The sequence below is a fragment of the Spea bombifrons genome, chromosome 2 (genome assembly GCF_027358695.1).
Source record: "Spea bombifrons isolate aSpeBom1 chromosome 2, aSpeBom1.2.pri, whole genome shotgun sequence".
Lineage (NCBI taxonomy): Eukaryota > Metazoa > Chordata > Amphibia > Anura > Pelobatidae > Spea > Spea bombifrons.
In genome coordinates this window covers 19,421,321-19,443,436 of record NC_071088.1, presented here as the reverse complement: position 1 = coordinate 19,443,436, position 22,116 = coordinate 19,421,321, and the positions used below count along the sequence as shown (strand labels likewise).

Genomic DNA, 22,116 nt, shown 5'->3' with positions numbered 1-22,116 from the left:
TCTGCCGAGTAGAGCGGCATCCACGTATGTTATGTAATAACAGATGTCTTGTAATAACCTTCTGCCCCAGGGGCCACAATATGATAGAACAGCTTAAATAGTGTAAAGTATAAAGAGGACAAATTAGAAAACACCCAAAAAACATCTGAAATACAATAAGAGTCAGTAATGTCTCCTTTTTTAAAAGACCAGCAGTGTAAAACTTTGCTTGTTCCATTGGCCCTACCTTCCAGCCAGCACCTGAGTTCATGAGTAAACCTAGCGCTATCTCATCGTGCTACTGGCACAATAATTGACAAACTGGCACAATATTTACTTTGATATTACCTTATACGTACATTTACATATATATATATATGTTGTATAGCTTTTATTCTGTTTGCTAACCCTGATATCTGTAGAAGATGTATTACATGGCGTGTGTAGTCATTTTGCTGGTTTCCCTCTCTCTCGCCGGCACCAGATCTGTAAAATGAATGTTCTCTCTCTTCGACTGGCCGCATGTGTACTTCTTTGAGTGCCAGAGAACGTCTGAAGCCAGCTTGCTTCCGTATTTCTGAATCATTTCTCAAACAGCCTGGGTCTAGCTGAATTGTGGTTTTCCTCTTAGGGAAGAGCTAAAAACACTGAAACACTAAGTCTGGTGTTCACATGCTGACAGCTGAGAAGGGAGAGCAGTTTTTAAGCACTTCGCCACCATTAAACTATCTGTAAGTATTCCAATATATAACATGTACTTTGGATATACCGTATATTTCATATATATATATATACTATACCTATATATGTATCTTAGCAATGACTATGAAAGCACATATATGTGAGTATAGGCTGGCTGAGCATCGCAGGAAAGTAGATCCACATGCCCAGGAGTGTCAAGGGCTGCCTATTTTTATGTATACGTTAAGGGCTCATTATACTCCCCAGTGATCGCTGACATGTTATTTAATGCCCTTTCCATCCGCATACATTTAAAACTGGCCAGTTATGTTAAAATGTACAGTCAACTTCCCTCTGAACTAAATATAACGAAAAATAGCATCTTATTTAAATGCTAGTTAATTATCTGTACTCCATCAGCACAAGGCGTGTCGGATTATACTTATACTTAATTATGATTAGTACTATGATTAGTAATTTATTGCGATATGTTTACTAAAAGTAACTGGAAGCATCCCTGCATTTTAACCCTTTAAGTGTTGAAGGGCAAGCAAGGGTCACTGTCAGAAATGATTATCCAGATGTTGTGGTCTTTGGATTTGGAACATTTGGCAAACATATGGTTATGTTATGTATAAACTTTACTTGTTAACAGTTTAATATATATATATATATATATATATACAGATATATATATATATATATATATATCTGTATATATATATATATATATATATTATGATATAGCCTTTCAAAGTGATAAAAATGGCGTTTTTCAAATTAGTTATTACGTATTGTTTCATTTTTGTTACTGGTATGGTTTTTGAAACCAATTTAAGGTGGTTTCACTGATTAACTAGAAATGGAAATTCCAGTAAAATATGAAAAACATCTAGCATGTTACATTGTGCAATAAATGTAACATTATTGGAGATTATGTGGTATCCAAGACATTTAAGGAAGGCAAACAATATATTTTACTAGGACTGTCATAGTATATGACATAGTATATATAGTATATAAGGTTTGAGGCTCTGTCATAAAGACGTTTCCAATGTAAACAAGCAAGAGCTTTGTAGGGATAATTATGAAATTATGGATCAAAATATGAAAACAGTATGGTGGATGATTTATCTAAAACCATGCCCACAATATTAGTATAAAGAGATACCCTACATTTTATTTCTGATCCTAAATAATTGCATTTCACACTAAAATTATAATTCAAATCGAGATATTGTACCACAATCATAGTTGCTCAAAGTATAATTTACAGTGAAAAAAAAATCCAGAAGATGTCTATATGATCTGTCGTGCACAAACATATAAAACAGAAAAAATTATACGGAGTATTATTGATCAGTTAGCAGGTATTAGTTATAGGCTTATGGATTTAACACAAATCATGATGCAACAAGTAAAACATATAACATTGCCTAAACATCCTAGATTCATCAAAATGATAGCACTTTATATAAACAACATGTTTTAATAAAGTATCAATTACTTGTATTTTACACAATTTCTAGTAGTAGTATCCAATATTTTCACCCTTGGCACCAAACCAGTTAACTTTTTCCAATCCACTCAGCAACAGCAAAACAATCTCAGCTTGGAACTGCAAACTGACAAAAGGCAGAACATTTCACAGGGTAAAATCTTATGAATTATATACATTATAAGGTGCAGTTCTCATAAGCTGTTATATGCAGAATGCTTAAAATATTTAAAAATAAAATTATATTTACCACCTCTTGTTGTTGGCGTCCAACTGGTCTCTGTTGATGGGCAATTATAAATCGAGTTTCAGTGGACAAAACCCAGTTAATTGGAAATCATTTTCTTTAAGTTAAGCAACTGTCATTATACTGTAAATATGAAGAGTACTAAAAATATGAGAGTTGAGTTAAATAATAAAATTGATAATCAGAAAAATGATCAATGATTATCATAGAGAGTGATCCTGAAAAGAAGAGAGCAATGGTACACATGGTACAAAAAGATACAATAAAAATATTCTATGTATATATAGATATATAATAGAAGTAAGGCGGTCACCCAATGCAGAGCTTTAGAGCCCAAGGTGACCACGGAGTTAAGCGGTAAGATGGATGAGAAGCTGTATATGAAAATTTGCATAGGTTCCTCACCCCTACGCAGACGGTTAACATAGTTATGTGTTAGCACAACCTACATAAAAATGATTACTCTTTGTTATGGATCTAGTAGTGTGTTACCAGCTTCCCTATCTGAGAGCGGTTAACGGCAGCGGGCTCTTCCCTGCACAGAATGAGTTCATCCCAAAAGTGTTTCATAGAGTTGAGGTCAGGGCTCTGTGCAGGACAGGAAAGTTCTCCCACACCAAACTCATCCAACCATGTCTTTATGGCCCTTGCTTGGTGCGCTGGGGCACAGTCATGCTGGAATAGAAAAGGGCCTTCCCCAAACTGTTCCCACAAAGCTGGAAGCATAGCATTGTCCAAAATGTCTTGGTATGCTGAAGGGGACATTGAGATGTTCCAATAAATGTCCTTTTTATCCAAACCTGAAGACAGACATTGTTGTCAGTCATGTGATAATGTGGTTGACCTTTTCTGCACAATAACCACTGATTCTTTATGGCAATATTAATGAAGTCTTTTCCTCCACAGTCTCTCACTAGTCAGAGTGTCCACCTAGGAGATTAACAATGAGCAATTATAGTGTCCATCACAGGCTGTGTGATAAGGCATAATGGCTAATATGCAGCTGCCTGAAAATGTTAATAATAATAATAATAATATACAAGCAGTTCTGAAAACGTATTTTAATATGATACCATTGATATCAAATGTGCAGGTTCCCCTTTCAGCACGTAACATTCCCAGATTACATTTTAACTTGTGCATTTTATGGAATTTTTTGGGTGTTCAGAAGATACAGGCAATGGCGTACTGCTAAATATTTCATTGTGCTTTGCTTGTCCCTCACTCTAATACAGTGCAATGATCCAGACAGAAAAATACATATTACATTTGAGAAAAACATATATTAACACAAAATTATTGTGAATAAACTTGCCCATTATGAAAGAAACCCCAAAACTTAAGTAATTTAGGCTCATCAGTCAATTTCATTTTTCCAACTGCCGGTTGCCTTTATGACTTACATCAGGCAAGTTCAGAGGAAATAAGATGTATATGTTTCAGCAATGTGAGTGAAAATGCTATAAATTGGATTATATTCCCTTATAGCCAAATTTATTGGAAGACAGGATCATGAACACATAATCATTTTACTTTTTAGTGTAAAGGCTGTAAAGTGCTTACAGTAATACAGCATACCTACAGTATACAGCTATGGATATAACAGTGGAACATGAAACAATATTTGCCAAGGACACACAGTGACAAGTATTTTAACCCCATAATTACCAATGACGTTCCAGACACATCATGGAAAAATGGTCAGTTAACGATCAATAACGTTAATCCCTGGCACATCATGGGATTAAACAAGTTTGGAAAGCAGTGTTGCTGTAATGCTGTTCAGCAACACCGAAGTTTACTGCAGGGCTCCGTGAGGTCCCTCCCCGTCGTGTGTACGTTCCCCATATACAATATAGCGGTGGACGCCTGATTTAAAAGAGCTTAGGAGGCAATCAACAATCACCTTCTAAGCTTAAACAGTGTCACTGAAATGCGTCGATAGCAAGGCATTCAGCGACACCAAATACCCATCTTGAAAATAAGTTAAATTGTTCAGAAAATAGGCTTGTTACTTGTGTTTTTAATGTTTGGTTTCTGTTTTTAACAGGGAATGAAGAGCTCATCCCGTACTTTGAGTACAATATCTAAACAAGGGAGCCATGGAACAGCCAAAGCCATTCCCACCACCAGCTTTGGAATGAAGACCTCCAGGTCCACCAGTTCACTTGCTTTTGAGTCCCGGCTCAGCAAGGTATGAAAAAGTCATATAGCTTTATTCACATCATTATTTAATCTGCCAGAAAAAAAAAATGCCAGAAATGACCAGGAACCTACAGTAAGAGAAAGGCCACATAAAAAATGTAAATTACAGCTACAGCATTTTCTTGCTTACTACCCGAAAGCTGTAGACACTTGATAAACACTACTATATTATAAATGCTTCCTAGAATAGATGGTGTTACTAAGCTACCAGATCCAGCTATTGTATGGCACCCCGCTGATTTATGAGGCTTCATCAACACGAGGGACAGAGATATCATGCATTAACACGGAAACCATCCCTATAATGATTTGTTTTTTAATGTTTGTATTTATAAATCTTTCTTAGTTTGTAAGCTGGAACTCTTTTTAGGGTCCTAGTAATCTAGAGATGCCTCGGCTGGAAAAAGAGTTACTGCTTCACATAACCAAATTCTCTTCTAGGGCTATATGTTGATATAATAGTGACACTTATAACTTATATAAACTGTTATCTTTCATAAACTGATTAAAAATCACCAATAGATCCTACACAGCTGTGCAACTGCACACCGATGTCATGTCATACCACACTGTATTAGAAGCAGAGTATCTACTGTGAAAAAATGCTTTGTGTCATGGAGGCAACTATTATTATTATTTATTGATTTATATAGCGCCATCATATTCTACACGATACTCCAGTGGGTAAACATGACAGAACAATTAGTTATCACTGTTTATTTATGAACACTGGGTTGTGCAAGTGGGTTGTGCAGAAAATAATATTTGGATCCACGGGCACACAGCAGGATCCACACAGCATTGTCTGTACCAGTGGCTCTCAACTCATGGGTCTCCACCCAAAAGTGGGTCGCGACCCTGTCTTAAGTGGGTCGCGGAGGGTCAGGGCCGGACTGGAGGCATACCGGGAAAATTTCACTTTCCTGGGGCTGCCTTACACATTCTAGCGGCAATCTGCGAGCATCAGGCTGTCAGGACCGCAGCCGCAACAATCAGGGCCATCAGGCAGCCTCCGGTCCGGCATGTACTTTAGTATTACCCCCCGACCGCAAAGCAAGTTGCTTGATTGGTTTGCAGTCGCTGTCTGTTCCTAGTGGGAGCTGAATAAAGTTTTTCTCTGATTGCTCCTCCCCTCTTCCTGCTGCAGCCCGCGAGCAGCCTTTCCACTCCCTCATCTTTTCTGAGGTTATTTTTGGGTCGCGACTTAATGACCAAAGACAAATGTGGTTCCTGAGGATACAAGGGTTGAGAACCACTGGTCGATACCATCTTTCTGCTTTCTAATGTAACAAACCAAGAGGTGTACTAGTTTGGCCATTGACCAGAGGCCCTAAGTTTTAGTATGTCTGAGCTAGCAGTTGAGCTTTGGCTTCAGTTAAGGGGCGGGCTCAAGAACTATTCTGTGACTCCACCCCCTTGAGCGTCACATCTTAAAAGGGGCGGGGTGAAGAGCCTCACTGAGGCACTGCCACTCGGCAGCACGGTCTGTGCAAGTCGGCCGCCTAAGACCTAAAAAAATGAAAGCGGCCGGCGTGCACACACGGCGGTCTTACCACCTCACCCCGCGGCCGTACTACGTGAACATTGGGCCGTGGGCCGGCAGACCAACGTTCACGTGGTGCGGCCAAGTGATGAGGTGCTAAGACGGCAGCTTTAATTTTATTAGGTGGCTGGCTTGCGCACACCGTGCTGCACCGTGAGCAGGGCCACACATTAAAGTCCGGCGGGCCGCATTTGGCCCGCGGGCTGCACGTTGGACATCCCTGGTGTAAGGGAGCGAGGAACAATGTAAGAAAAGGAGAAGGCAAGAGAGTTAGGGAGTGACTATATTTGTATGTGTGTATGCATATATGAATGAGTGTCTATGTGTAAGTGTGTATGTGTGTGTTAGCATGCATGTGTGTGTTAGAGGGAGTGTGTGTTAGCATGTGTGTGTGTTAGAGTATGTGTTAGTGTAAGTGTTTGTGTATGTTTGTATGAGAGTGTACGTCTGTTAGCATGTATATGTATTGTGACATTCATGTAGGATTGGTGGTGGAAGGGAGGTATGTTTCTCCTAGGTTCCTTTCCTATGTGAAGTAACACCAGAGTCTTCCACCTGCTAGGTGATTAATTTAGGTGAATGAGAGGGCGGATATAAAAGGGGAGCCAGGAGGGCAGATAGCTCTCTCTGGCTGAGGACACAGAAAGCCTGTCTGTGGGAGAGACATTTGAGTAAAGTGAGTAAAGGTTGCTGGACATATATGTTAAGTTGGCAGAGAGAAGCTCTCCAGCTGGTAGTGAGGGACATCCCTTGTATAGTAAGTGCCGGACAGGCAAGGTATTTCTTTTGTTGCTGTGTTGTTATATTTCGTTTGTCTTTGCAACCTTTCTTATAAACCTGACCCTGTGTCAGATTGCACGAATTTACTGCTGTTTGCCTGGTTTGAATGAAGACGGGCACTTGTCCCTTGACCTCAGCGAGGGGCGATCCCTGACCTATCTCGCAGTATGTATGTGTGGTAACGGGAGTGTGTGTCTAAATAGTTGTGCCAGTGTGTATGTTAGTTACTGGGTGGGGGGGCAAGGGGCCTCCCCTTAACCATACACACACTTATCTAGTGGTGTATTTATCTCTGACCTAGGGCAACACACTAGCGCCCCCATGGGCCTACCTCCACGGTCACCATCCTTCCTTCTGTTCACCAGAATATGATGCACAGCTCTGGGTGCGGTTTACTATAGTGGCTGTGCCAGCTGTTTCAACATAGTGTAAATGGGCTATCTAGGGAGATCATAGATCTCTATTAGAACTAGCCCAATGAGTAGCATCGCACCAGAAATCCTGATTATCCAGTAGAGAGATCTGTCATCAGTTTTGTGGCATGGGTCTGTATAAAGAAGAACCAAGTGTTTGGCAAAATACAATCCCAGGATCCTGGTTTTAATGAACTACCGTGTAACAGACCCAATGTGGTAAATAAAGTTATTTGCTTTATTCGTGGTTTAACATAAAAGGAAAGAGGCAAACAATGTACTCATGGAGGGCGGCGTCCCTTTAAATTTTTGATGTGAACAGACTGAGAACAGAGATGTTGGTTATGCTCATATGTTCATATAGAAAAAAAAAGAATAGAAAAATGATTTTCCCTGAAATGAAAAATACATAAACTGAACAGATGGACAAAATCAGGAAGGAAGACCCAGAGAACTGTAGGAACAGGTTCAAATATAGAAATGTATTTTCAGATCAGGAATTTAGATTAGTGTAAGGAGAATAAAGATATGATCATCAGGAGAACGCTATATTTATCTAAATAAAGACGATTATCAATTTGTTTAACGTGACCGCTTTAGGCTGTGAAGAAAGCTTTAACATATTGCATACGGTACTAGTGGAATCCAGACCACTGATAATATTATTTCCACTACCCTGTTATTAAGCACTTTGAATGAAATGCTAACCAAGCAATGATTTAACCACTTACTATATATTGAGAGAATAATCCTAGGGGTCGATTTAGGACCTGGCCAGATTTTAGCATGAAATCATAATATAATGGCATCTTTGGAGATAGTATGGCTTTAAATTGTGCATCTAAAAATTTGGAGACTCGATGTCAAGTTTAAAATATAAATAGCATATTCACAATCACATTTAGAAATACTTGTATAGAAATACAATCTTGCTTTTTCTAAGAAACACCATATAACTTCAGGACAAGTAATCAAAATCTGTTACTACCCCTGTAAAGAGATATTGTCACCATCTTAGGCTTTGCTCAGAGACGCTGTTAGTTAAACCTGTGATTTATACATTTAATCATGAAAACTGATGAGAGAACTATTAATGTCAGATCTAACCATAACTTTAAACACAATATGCTAAAAATAAATGATTAGATTATCTATGTTTAGGAAGGCGACCACGATTAGACATTCAGTTTCATGCTTACTGGTAGGTACATGAAGTGGAATGTTACGATACAGTATATTTATTTAGAAAGGGATATTTAAATTCTTTAAAAAAATTGTGTCGATATGTTTACAAAAATTAAGAAAATGATTGGCCTCTGCAAGCAATGAACAATGTCTCTGTTTCTGCACATTGGTAAGGGTTGGATCAGCTATATTTTTTTACTATATGCATTTCTGTCACAGCTGAAAAGAGCAAGCAGTGATGACATGCTCACAAAGCCAAGTGGTTGCAGTGCCGTCACCACCTCCAGGCTAAAGAAAACCATCACTACAGGAGCCATTTCTGAGCTTTCCGAGACCAGGTTAAGGAGCAGTGCAGGTAAGGATGCTATAGGCTGTGGAATGCTCAGCATGTGAATACACTTTTTTATGATGCTTTTTCACCACTATTTCTGTAATCTTTCTCGGTTGGCCCATTGGTTCCTTCTCTCTCCGTTGGTTTCCTTCACAACCCTCATGGATGACTTCACAAAGCCCAAAGTTGTAGCATTGCTTATTGTGGGTGCAGCAAGATAGTGCTTATGGATAATTACTACACGTCTCTTCCAAGTTTCCAGGATATTACCAAAGTAGTGTTCAGCAAACTAACCATAGTTTAAACAAAAAATGGACATGATTGCCTGTTTACCACATAGCAGAACGCTTTTTTAATGCCTATTGAACTGTGAGCTGTTGAGCTGTGTTAACAATTGCAAACTAAATGTTCTGGGTTTAAAACATCTATTATTTATTGCTTGCTTCTGAAAACAGGAGAAAATCAAAACAATCCTAAGGTTCCATCCAAAAGGCTTTCCATCTCTCACAGGTACTCACTTGACCTTAGCCAAAAGGCCGAGAAGCGATTGGTTAGACTAGAGATATATTTTTATCGAAGGTCTGAGATGTGGTGCATCAAGGTGCTTGAGTAAGAGCCACAGAGGTAGCAGGACCCCAAAATCTTCTGAAGAGGGACGTCCTCAAAGGCATATGTCTCCTCTTTCTTGCCTCCCAGACATTAGCCTGAGCGAGGGCGAGATTTACTTGATCCTTCTCAAGTTACTATGACGTGGACTACTGAAGTCTTCAAGGAGAGACAGGAACCACTCGGCATTACTATCTCTCCCACCAAAAACAAGCCGAATCTTTTAGGGATCTGGCTACACTGTGGCATTTTCAGTGCGTCATCTCCATGAATGTGTCCAAATCTTTGTAGCCCTTACGCTGGTGCAGTACTCATATTGTGTTTCAAAAAAGAAACTCCACACAAAAACTAAATGCAAAATTCTGATTAATCGTATGTACAAAAAAGGAAATGCTGTAGCCTAAAATATGGAGAACAATTTAGTAAGTGAATGCAGATAACATGGATCTCTATACATTGTGGGTTGAAACATGGTGATTTACCTTTCCATATTTACATGATGGTACCTTAAACACCTGTTTATGCTTTATAGTTAAGTCGATATAATGGTTTGAATCAATGTCAAACTGCTTAACTTGGTTTTTAATACCGTATTGGCTCGGATATAGGCCGCCCCCGTATATAGGCCGCACCCTAAAAGTTTGGTGCTTTTTAAAGAAAAAGTTTTTTTTCTTTAAAAAAGCACCAAAAAACATGCTGCCACTCTGTCCTCCCCCCCCCGAGATATGCTACCACTGTCCTTCCCCCGAGATATGCTGCCACTCTGCCCCCCCCAACCTATGCTGCCACTCTGTCCCCCCCCCGAGATATGCTGCCACTCTGTCCCCCCCCCCCCCCGACTTACCAGAGCAGACTCCCGGGTGTCTTGCGGAGCCGGAGGGGGACATCTATGCACATCGTGTATACAACTCCCGGTGCCAGCACTCAGCGGAAGTGCCGGCACCGGAAGTTGTATACGCGTATTGCGTAGATGTCTTCCGCCGGCCCTGCAAGACACCCGGGAGTCTGCTCTGGTAAGTCGGGGGGGGGGATGTAAAATGCATCATGCGGACGTTCACCGGCAGCGGCGCATCGCCGCTGCCGGTGAACGTCCACGCGATGCGCTTAGACAACCTCCCGTGCCGGCACTCCCCCCGTGGGAAGTGCTGGCAGGGGAGGCTGTCTGAGCGTATCAGACAGTAGGATACAGGTCCCCTGCACCGCTGCGGGGGATCTGTATCCTGACCCCGCTGCCTGCCCGGCGCCCGGGACTGCATGTCCCCGGCGTCGGGCGCTAGACCCCGAATATAGGCCGCACCCCCACTTTAAAGACTTAAAGTGGGGGAAAAAAGTGCGGCCTATATTCGGGCCAATACGGTAATAGTGCTTTATGCCAAACAGTGACCCATGGCCATTTAATTGTGACACATTTAATGAGAGCTTTCAGAAATGCATCTGTACAGCATAGAGCGCACTGTTCAATGAACTGATCATACTTATTGTCGCAATCCATTAATGCAGCAAGATTGCCATCTAGAGGTACTAAAGATCTCACCACTTGCTAAAAGGAATCCTCTACAAAGTATGTTATACAAGATGGCTGCTATGAATATGACTCTAATGAAACAAATGCAGTGTATAGTTGCCTTAAAATGCTTGCTTTTTAAAACTTTCCTGATAAAGGAGGCATCTGGTCTCCCTACAGAAGGTGAATATAACCCTCCTCCCAAAAAGTCTGCAATGATAACCCTTTAGTAAATGTATAAAAACATAATACAGTATGTTGCTTATTCTGTTTTCCTCTTTTTAACAAGCTATATTTTTTTCTTTACTATCCCTTTAAAAGTACGGTAATTACAAGTTTAGAAGTCATTACAAGTTTAGAATGGTGTCCTTGCCTAGAGGAAGACTTTATCTCTTCCGGTGAATACCAGTGTGGAATGCCTGCCCTAATCAGAACCCCTGATGTCACAAGTGTGGCCTTTGGACAGACAGCTTGCTGGTGCTAAAGGGAATGGCGCATTGTTAGATGTGGAAAATGACTTTGCGTGACAGCCTTTGGCCATTAATAACTCAGTCGGCATTATTCAACGCTGATGTAACAATTATCAAGCGAGTCAGTGTGACACTAAACAGAAAGATGACACTAAACAGATAATGTCCGCGCTGGCAGATCTCCAGCTCTGCTTGTACCACAGTTCCAATCACCCAGCCACACAGGCTCAGCCTGAAATAGTCATTGGGCTCTAGGCTACAGGGGCTCACCTGGATCTATCCAAAACTAAACGTAACGCATATTAGTTTTTTTACATATTTATCTTTGGGTTAAGCTTATCTGAAAACAGATCTTTTAAGAATTCACATTAATAATCGAACTTGTTTTGTGCTCTTGAGTAAGGATCTATACAATATATATGCATTTTGTCCAGCAGAGGGCAATGCAAAGTGACTGATGTCTACCATAGGGGGGTAATGTGTGGTTTGTTGTCTAGTGTTGCCCACTGTATCCAAAACCATTTTTCAATGCAACAACATTACATCTGCCTTATACTAATAAATCCACAGTCACATGTTACCTTTTTTGTTTTGGATGTGTTGGTTTCTGCAATTAATATTTTATACATAGAATGATGTTTTTCACATTGGCTGTTGAGAGCAAAGCTTTTTAGATTCTCAATAAATATTTATTCCTCCACTTTATGTCCACTCGTTTTCAATAAACGTTTAATTATTTCTTTCTAGACGCTTTCTGTCATGTGACCCAGCAATGTTACTCTTTGGTTGTATGTCCCATTCCCTAAATATTCGTTGCCCAGATGAACTGCCAGTTCTATCCTGCTGTCTAGAGAAGAGCTGAATAGGGCACAGAGGTATTGTTAGTGTACACATTTTATTAAGAGTCACTTTTAGGACTCGGTATTGAAGAGCTACATTGGGACCCATATACTGGACTTAGATTTATGCATCAGGGAAGAATCTACTAATGGATTTAAAAGTGCCTTTTTATATTTGTTTACTTATATTGTTTGGGGGGTATCATAGATTTCTGAAATAGTTGTTTGTTAGTTGCTACGAATGATTTCATCGTGATGTTTCTTTGAAGTTGCACATATGCAGGCGTTTGTAGTACATTTGGACCCATTGGGTTAGTCATCCAGCACAGTGCTATTTCAGTTGCTTAAAAGAAACATTATGTGTTTTATTCAACTTCAAAGTCCGTATTTTCAGTCCTGAGAGGTGAATCTGTGAAGGGTTAATTTACAAAATGCAATTAAGAAAGATAATAGCACACATAAGGAAAGCACACATAAGGAAAGTGGGGTCTCCTGCTAGTTGCTGTATAAAAAAGAATCGGACATGTTATTATGTAAATGTTGGTACAGGAGCTTAATGGTCTATGGGTGACAGACAAGGAGTGTGGGGTATGGTAAAGGAAGGATACCAGGCAGAGAGGGTGTGATTTATCACTGATGGTAATGGGAGAATGAAGTTATAGAACGAGTCCATGTTAGATCTTGAGAATGGGATGGAGGAGTAAAGGAGAGTTAAGAGTGATAAGGAGAGTAAGGGGGGCACTAGTTAGGGGTGCAGGGTTAAATCTGAATATGTGTCATTTTGTTTTAATTACTGGCTCTGGTGGTCCCGTCCCTGTAGATCTGCCTGTGGTACAGACTACTAGGTAGCTAGGTAGGCAAGTTCCCTGATCTCTAATGTACTTTAATGGAAAATTAACCTGGGCAGGTTTTCTAATGTAAATATTTTGCTAGCATACGGAATTTATGCCGTGTTATCGTTCTTGGATTAATAAACAGTAAGTCCTCGTGTTGAGCCCAACCACCACTTTAAAATAATATTAAATAGTCTATAAAAGTCTCCCCAAGTTCATGTAGGTTTCACCCTGAACACTTTAAGTATTCTTAATTGGTACAAATTAGACAAGTATGGTACTCTTAAACATGGATAAACTTGAGAGAAGCCTAGGAAAAACATGTGTGAATATGGTAAAAAACCAAAAACCCCCCAAACTTTTATAAGTAACATACATTTGTGCGCATAGATTAAAGGCAGGTAGCATTCGCACAAAACACCTGATGGGATTTCATTTGAAACATGAGATTTCTGGGGACATTGATAAATAATTTAGATAGATAAATTTAGCCGTATTATCATCGTGTAAACATTGTTTGCATTTAAAAAAATCTATATACTTTTCTCTTAAGAAACTTCCCCTGCTATTTTTATGATTAAAAACCTGCCAATGAGTCACTCTGCCCCATATTGGAAATGTAGGTATATCGTAGCACATAAATACTTTGCGTAGCCGGTCTGATTTTCTTCTAAGTAGCAGTAGGCTATAGTTCATACACAGAAAGTTCCAATAACTGACTAAATTGCTGCCATCGTGGCAGGTTACAAAGGTTTCTAGAAGAGAAGCTGTTCATATCCAAGCAAGAAGCCTTATACTCATCTGACATTGCAGGGCAATAAAAATTCCACACTGGGCTATGAACATACCAACCAACTGATTCATCCATACAAATGTGCAGAGCTCACTCCTCGCCCCGAAAAATGTCACCGGTGAGTTTTTTTTCCCCATATCATATGCACATCAAGGAGACAACCCACCGGACCTGTATTTGTATCTATATTAGCCAGATTTAATGTGTGATATTTAAAGAAGTCCTGAAGAATTGTATTTTCTTTTAAGGGATCGGTGGAGCAAGCTGTATTTTTTACAGGCTATATATACAGTATACTGTATGTTGCCAACCGATACATGTAAAGTGTCACCCTGCAGTATGTGGGATGTATAAAATTACAAGGGAGGGCCTGCCTCTTTTTGTCTCAGGTTGCAAACGCCAGTCAATATATCAGCTTACCCCCCTCCCCACTCCATGTGATAAACATTTCGTGTCTGACTTTGGTTTGAATCCTGTTTGCACACAGTGCCAGCTAGTGGTCTACTAGTTTGGGGTCAGATAATGTAGTGTTATTTGACTCTACTGAGCATCCACCTCCCGGAACGGACTGGGTCAGTGTGGTCATAATGGGCTTGCCCTGATTGACGAATTCAGGACAGCCAGGGGGCAATTAACCCACCTCAAAGTTATACGGTAATGCAGGACAGCGACGTGTGAAATGTATTTGTACCTCGGACAAGTGGCTAATGTGATGACCCCAGGAAACTTCCTCCAGAAAGATAGCTTCTGTATATGTGGACCATGCATCTACAAACATGTCTACACGTGCCCAATGGATTTAACCCACATAACTGGATTGAGAATTTGGCCCCATGATGACCTGTCTGTGCTGTTGGCTGCTAGATAAGTGAACACGCTTTCGAAAGGGGGCAGGGAGGCTGGGGCCATACATTTTTATTAGTAAGGATCATTCATATAAAAGACATTGACACGACTCATTTCAACAAATGCGTGCTTCTGCCTTTACCGCTTTTAAATGACCGTACATTCTTGGCCATAGTCCACAAATTACTTGGCCACACAATGGAGCAACATGGAAAACATGAATTGAAAGGGTCCTCTGGGATTGTACTAGCAACGTTCTGAATGTCAGAAACAACACACTCCTCATGTGTTCTGAGAGTAATCTCTGTGGGTTATTTGGTTGACATTTGCAAGATAATAAAGGCTCATTGATGGACTTGCATAGATAAGCAGCGAGTTTGTGACCTAGAATTGCTACAGTTTTGCCTTCTTAAATATGTCCCAATATAGCTTTGTTTGAACTAATAATACGAATAACATAGATTTAGTTGCATCTTATCTGCAATAGTAATAAAGAAAATTAATATATTTCCTTTATTTACAAAGTTAGCTGCATACTACATTGCCAAACAAACAAGTTTGAGATGCTCACCAAGAACAGACAGCCGTTTCATAGCCAACCCCGCAGTGAGCATCTCAAATTTTGTGCCATAACAGAGGGATAATCTCCATCAACATGTCAGTCTGATTCTGCCACAAGGGCAGTCCAGAACTAAAATTGGAGGCAAATTCCCCTGCATGAGGAAACCAACAACCCCAGATGTACGTTTCTCCGCCAGTCAGGTCCAGTTGGTAAACCCTAAGAGATCCCCAAAGGCTGAAATGCCACACAAAAGGAGTTTGAGATAGTTTTGTATGGCATTACGCAGGGCATCATAATAACTACTGGAATAACTGCTGAAATGCAAAATGCGCCACTGTTAAAAATCACAGCTTTGAAGGTCCTGAATGAACACAAACAACCTCCAGTTCATTGCTGTCTAAAGAAGAGCTCCTGTCAACCTTCCCAAATGTTTGACATATATTTGGTCTATGTAGGATTGTCAGGAGCATGCTGATGACCCATAGCTCGGAGATCTACTATTTAAAAAAAAATAAAAAAATAAACAAATGCCATTTTAAGGGATGTGAAGCTGGTTGGAGAAGCCGCCACTCGTGCTGCATTAATGGGGGCAGGTCATCGTATAGGAGATTAGATTTAATGGGCATATATGTTTTTTAATTGATGGATGAAATTGATGGGGTGTTTTAAAGTACATTAATGGGTAGCAGCTCCCAAAGTCCTCTTAATTAATTGTAACGGCCCATTTACTCTATGGAGGTATGTACCTAGTCAGCACAGCCTCTGTGGTATTTCTTCCTTTGTGTATCCTTCTGAGGTGGAACACCAGGGTATGTGTTCATGGGGGTCGACTCAGAGGACACTGCATGAGAAAGAGACCCTGCTCGAGGTATGAGGTCCTTCCCTAGGTTAGGCTTAGGGCAGTGCACCACATAACCATGCCGCTGATCACAATCAGCAACCGCAGACACATTGCTTCTCAGGGCTGTGTTCTCCACAATGCTTGCTTGTTCTACTGGGCAATATATTAGCGATTAAGGGGGTGTCTTAAAGTTAGCTCAGCAGGGTGCCGCATCAGGGATAGGTGCTGCCCTTGGTCAGACCCAAGGCAGCATCTCAAGTATATTGATCAATCACCCTGCCCCAGGCATTCATAAAACTGTGTACCATGGGGGCAACATAAAACCCTTTTCAAATATTTCCATCGCTGTACCTGATCAGCCATACAGTACATTTTAACATATCGAAACACAAATATGTTCTCTAAGCAGCATAGTAGGTTGCTAACAGACACAACGGTATAGTACAGAGACAGATCAGGACCATATGCTGCCCGGTGCAGATTTGTTTGCAGAAGAGGGGTCTCCTGGGCTAATATAGCAATATCCGTTTTTCACTTATTACGTACAATGAATGAATCTGAGTGAATGCGGTCAGAGGTATAATGTTTATGAACAGAAAGAGTTGCAGAAAAATCCAGAGACACTAGCAGACACATGAGAGATGGAGGTTTTAAAGCAACAGTGTATGGGGTCTATGAAAAAACATCAAAACAAAGTCAGAGTTAGTTTGAGTAAATGAACTGTAAGTATACCCATATGTGTTTTCCCATTAACCCAGAAAAAATGAGTTACATGAAGGAGTAGCAATTTCCATTTTCTTTTTAATTCCCTGCTCTCTAACTATAGAAAAACATTCTACTTTTTCAGAATGCTCAAGAAATCAATTTGCTCTTGCAGTTTTGTACAGTATTAGTTTGCAGAGTTGTGAAAACGCTTGCACGTGTATTTTAGCTATTTTAGAGTATTTTAGAGTGTACTTCTTTGTCATACATTATCCTATTGCCATACATTAGCTAGCTTCTCCAAGCATTGCTCAGAAAGAACTAAAAAGCACAAAAAGGATTCACTTCTCCTATTTCTCTTTAAAAAACCACAAACTAAATAAACGCCTGAAATTTCAAATATCTTTAGAGATAATGAACTTGCTGTTTCCTTGAAAGCTGAGGCAGCCACCAGGGGTCAAGCAGCCAGATTTGCTGTCAAACTTGTCAAACAATGAGCAGCAGTCTCTAACACACTTACCATGGGCATCTGCATATTTTTCAGGTAAACAGGGGGTAGTAAAACCAAGATTAACATCTTAAGATTCATGTCTTTCACTATTTGAACCAATCCTGTGCCGTATATCATTTCCTTTATTCCCTTTAATTACTTACCATCTGGTGTCTTCAAATGTCCTTGATTTCTTCCTCGTGTCTTCAGATTCTCCTGTGTGGTCATTGGCCAAATTCTGCGTGTAGGACAGCAAGTTGTGCTTATATCCAGACTGTGATGCCCACTACAACAATATTCCCCATTTTAAAAAGTTGTCTCATCTTTTCTGTACCAGTGGAACAGGAATGTTTAGAGTATTACCTCTCATTCAGATTGCCACCTACAAAAACTGTAGGTACTCTCCATCAGAACCAAAAGTAAGCCCCCAAAACATAAACACTAAATGCCACCTCCAGCAAGTCGCATTGAGCAGCTCCCTTCTCTGTGTATCCAGTTTTGGATCTAAATGGCTTTGCTATAGAACAAGTCGCTGTGCGCGTGCAAAATCAGTACTCAGTACTGTGAAATTATGCATCAAGTAAATATAGGTCATCAGTTTTGCCCAAAAACCTCCCAGTGATTGAAATCAAACACATTGTACAGGCTGTATCATTGTTGTAAGCTTCGGTGGTCCCACTTGTGTACCAAGAAGCTCAGGACATGCAGGGATCTACATTACACCCTGTCTGACCCACATATATAAATATATATATATATATATATATATAGTTAACTCACACAAATAATTCAGTAGCATTTTGTTTCATTTTTGCTATTTGGTCTGCAAAAGTTTCCCAGAAAAAACAAAAACCCCTGACACATAACAAATGTATATACTTTTATCTACAGCTGACAGATTTAATTACTGCAGACATTTTCTTTACTATTATTTTAAACTTGAATAAACAAACAGAAATCAGTCAACTGCTGTATAAACATCCGCATGGAAGGCAAGCCTATGTCAAAGTCTATGATATATATATATATATATATATATATATATAGATAGATACATATATATATATATATATATATATAGATACACACACACATATATATATATATATATATGTACAATATCAACTACAATAGTCATTTGCAACATTAACACCGTCTACACAGTATTTCTGATCCCTTTGATGCTTTTTTAATGGACAAAATTGCTTTTCTTTCAAAAACAAGGACATATATATATATACAGCCTATAACAGAAAGTTCAGTACACTAAATAAACCTATGCAATGCTGCAAGTTATTGTTGTTATTATTTATTGTTTTATATAGCACCATCAAATGCCGTAGCGCTGTACAATGGGTGTATTGACATTCTATGGTGGCAGCTATTGTCAAGGTAGAGAAACATGAAAATACGCTAGGACATTGTGGACATTCTGACACGTTTTGCTACACACCTCAGCCTCCATGAGACAGAATGTGCCTGTGACTTTGAAACCAATAATTTCCTGGACAATTGTGCAAACCTAAAGCAAGCATTGTAGTTGTATTACTTTAAAATAAATCTATATATAATGCTAACAGTGCCCCTTAAACTCAAGCTCCTGCGGCGTAGATGTCAACGTCAGTGTTATTCCCTTTAACTTCGGGATTGAGTGGAAACCATTTTTTTCCTCAAGCGTGACAGTTGTTTTCTGTGTAGGGGAAACAATTCTTCACATCTTTTATTTCCCTGTCAACTCATTGTGACAGAATCTTGGGGCAAAAGAGGCAACTATAAGCCCCTAGAGGTGATTGCGCTGTGGGCAGCTGCCCTTGTGCCCTACGCAAAAGACTCCTCTGTGTGAATCAAAATACTTGCTTTCTTCCCCACCATTTGTTGCTGAATTCACAGTCATCTATCCCCAGTTAATGGTCTTTTTGTCTCCATTTGTCAAGTAACAATTTATAGTAACATTTCCCACTGTTCTGTTTGTTATTTCTGACCCTCTCCCACATAACAGAACATTCCACCCGTCTCTTGTTAAAATACCCAAAATATCCTAGATAATCTTTGGCTTAGAAAATTTTCGTCAGTAATGTGTTGAATTAAACAAGTATTACCTAAAAAGGTAACAATATGACTATGGGCACGAAAGATCTGCTTTGGTGCATTTTTCTCATTATTGCAGTTGCCTGTGTATAGTCTGTCTGCCCCTCCAGCTGCTTGCGTGTTCTATTGCTATTGAGCGAACATGTGAAAACCATATGTGTTCTTTTTTAACCATTACAGGGTTAAATGTGTGCTGATGTTTATCATCCTCAATTATAACATAAAGGTTTTCAAGCAAAAGCAAATGATTACTTTTGCTTTCTCTAAATCACTAGGGAAGATGCAGAAAGTTTTGATAAAGCTCTTCCGGGAGCTTAATGCCTGACTTTTCTTTCTATTTTCTAAGCCAGGATAATCCTCCAACTACAACGGTATTTCTAGGATTTGAAAGACCTGAAAGTATATTCAGTGTGACCTTTCAATATTTATTATCATATTACAAATCAAAGTGATATGCACTGAGCGCTGATAAGTGGCCTAGAAGTAATTACTGCTTGAAAGTAAATTAATATCAATATTTAAAAATCATGCCCCACTTCTCTGTGAAATATGAGAACAACGTGTAGATACACTCCTGTTCATGAGGACAGTCTGAGCAGATGCCTGCTTCCACCCAGTGTGCCATTAATGGGATGAATGCAAGCCGGAGCCGGTCTGGACCCAGAACTAGCCAGAGCGCTCCTCCTGCAGTAGGTCTTTGCAGTGTTCTTCTGGATACATTAGTCTACTATTGCCAGATGGTAAACGTGAAGACGTCAAATAAAAAGCTCAAAATGTTCTATTCTATTTTAACATAGACAAAAATAAACCAGATATGCCACACGCCCTACAGAATACGGTGAATACCATTATACCTTGGTGTCTTTGATGATACTGTTGATGGAATGTTTCCTCATTTGTGAACGCAAAGAAGAGATTTCAAATATTGGAAGAGGCAGGTCATAGGTTCTCTCACCAACATTTATTATACAAGCATATTCTCTTTTATACCGGTAATAGTCGTTTAGAGGCTAATATAATCTAATTACTGTATTTGCTCGTTTATAAGACGACCCCCCAAAATGTGAATATTCATTTAGGAAAAAAGGAAAGCCTGAATATAAGACTACCCTATAGAAAAAACATTTTACTAGTAAATATTAATAAAGTAAACATTTTTTTTTTAGTTTTTAAAAACTATGATTGAGAAAAATGCATTTCTTGTTTTTATTTCCTTTTATTTACCAACCTGCCCCCCATTTATTCACATCTGTCCCTCAGATATGCCTTATACCCCCTATATGCCACTCTGCCCCAGATATGCCTTATACCCCTCTATTTGCCACTCTGCCTCCCTGATATGCTTTATACCCCCAATTTGCCACTCTGCCTCCCTGATATGCCTTATATACCCCTATTTGCCACTCTGCCTCCCTCGACTTGTCCCCTGTGTTTCAGACTCCCTGATGTCTAGTGGTGGCAGCCGGTGAATCTCTGTGCGAAACACGCAGACAACCTCTGCTTCTGCCCGGCACTTCAGTCGGGTCTTCTATGACTGAGCACCGGGGGATCTGGCTGCAGGGGATCTGGATCTTAGTATTGTAGCCCGACCTCTGTTTGTGGTCCGATTATAAGACAACCTCGAATATAAGATGAAGGGTATTTTTTCGAGCATTTGCTCTGTAAACAACCTCATCTTGTATTTGAGCAAATACAGTATTACAATAGTTATATTTAAGAGGTAGATATTTTCTCGTGCAATCTTCTAGAGGAGTTTTGGGTTCGTTTGGAGGGATTTAAATAAATTGTTCACGCAACATTACACAGGTCAGTGAGGCATATGAGTTGATAATTTTTTTCTATTTATGTAAGAGAATCTTCTGTAGACACTTAGCTCACAAGACAAATGTTTGAAACAGATGGAAATACTTAAGTATCTTTGCAAAAATATTTCTCGTGGTACGTACTGTTTTCATAAGGTTTTAAGATCCATTGGAGTCTGTTAATTAAAGTAAAATGTCTATGACCACTTTAATGTCTTTACAGATAAATAATTTAAAGAGCCACTAAACCTTAAAAATAACTTTCGTCTCTGTGATAAAAGCAAAAGTTATTTTTATTACCTGTCCAAATCACAGCTAATAGGCTAAAGATGTGCTGATGCTCCTTCACTTGCCTGTTTCGGCTCAGAAACTCCAGAGAAGGCAAGAGTGAGTCTAGACTCTAGGTTTTTGGGAGCCCTAAGTGGAAACATTTAGGGTTGCCATATCCTAAGTAAAATTAATGTAAATTGATAATTAGACATAAAGTGGCAATATTTATGATAACAAATGCGATAATGAACAAAATTCATCATATCTTAAATTTAAGAGGAATCTGCACCTCACTTCTTCACCATCCACTGAAGGGGCCTCTTAAACCAATGGGGGCATTAAGTAGCTGCTTATTCTACTTATATCTACTACCCCTAAGAAGGCATCTAAGCTAAAATCCCTCTAGATTAAAAGTGAGGTGCCCTAAAGTACAAGTTGCTGTCTCCAAATTGTGGGGACTTTTAAAGAAATCAATGCAATTGTTGCAATGGAATAGTGACACTTTAAGTGCCAGAAAAAATTTAAATGATTGATAATAAAGCCGTTTATCTATTTTATGAAGTAAATTAGTAACTTGTTGACGATGGACATTTCATGGAGTGTCTGGC

General features: G+C 39.5%; 1 protein-coding gene across 3 annotated transcripts in view; it reads left to right on the top strand.

Moving 5' to 3' along the window:
* Window positions 1-609: 609 nt before the first annotated feature.
* SPECC1 (sperm antigen with calponin homology and coiled-coil domains 1) overlaps window positions 610-22,116 on the top strand; it is a 114,687-nt gene continuing 93,180 nt past the window's right edge. Inside the window, exons 1-3 of one of the 3 annotated variants that reach the window (XM_053457014.1) lie at window positions 610-710; window positions 4,456-4,599; window positions 8,751-8,886. In XM_053457014.1, the coding sequence (XP_053312989.1) occupies window positions 4,459-4,599; window positions 8,751-8,886 (277 nt within the window). In that variant the 5' untranslated portion in view covers window positions 610-710; window positions 4,456-4,458. Of the gene's footprint in view, window positions 711-4,390; window positions 4,600-8,750; window positions 8,887-22,116 lie in introns of those variants that run through there. The other 2 variants (XM_053457016.1, XM_053457013.1) reach the window with 2 other exon arrangements.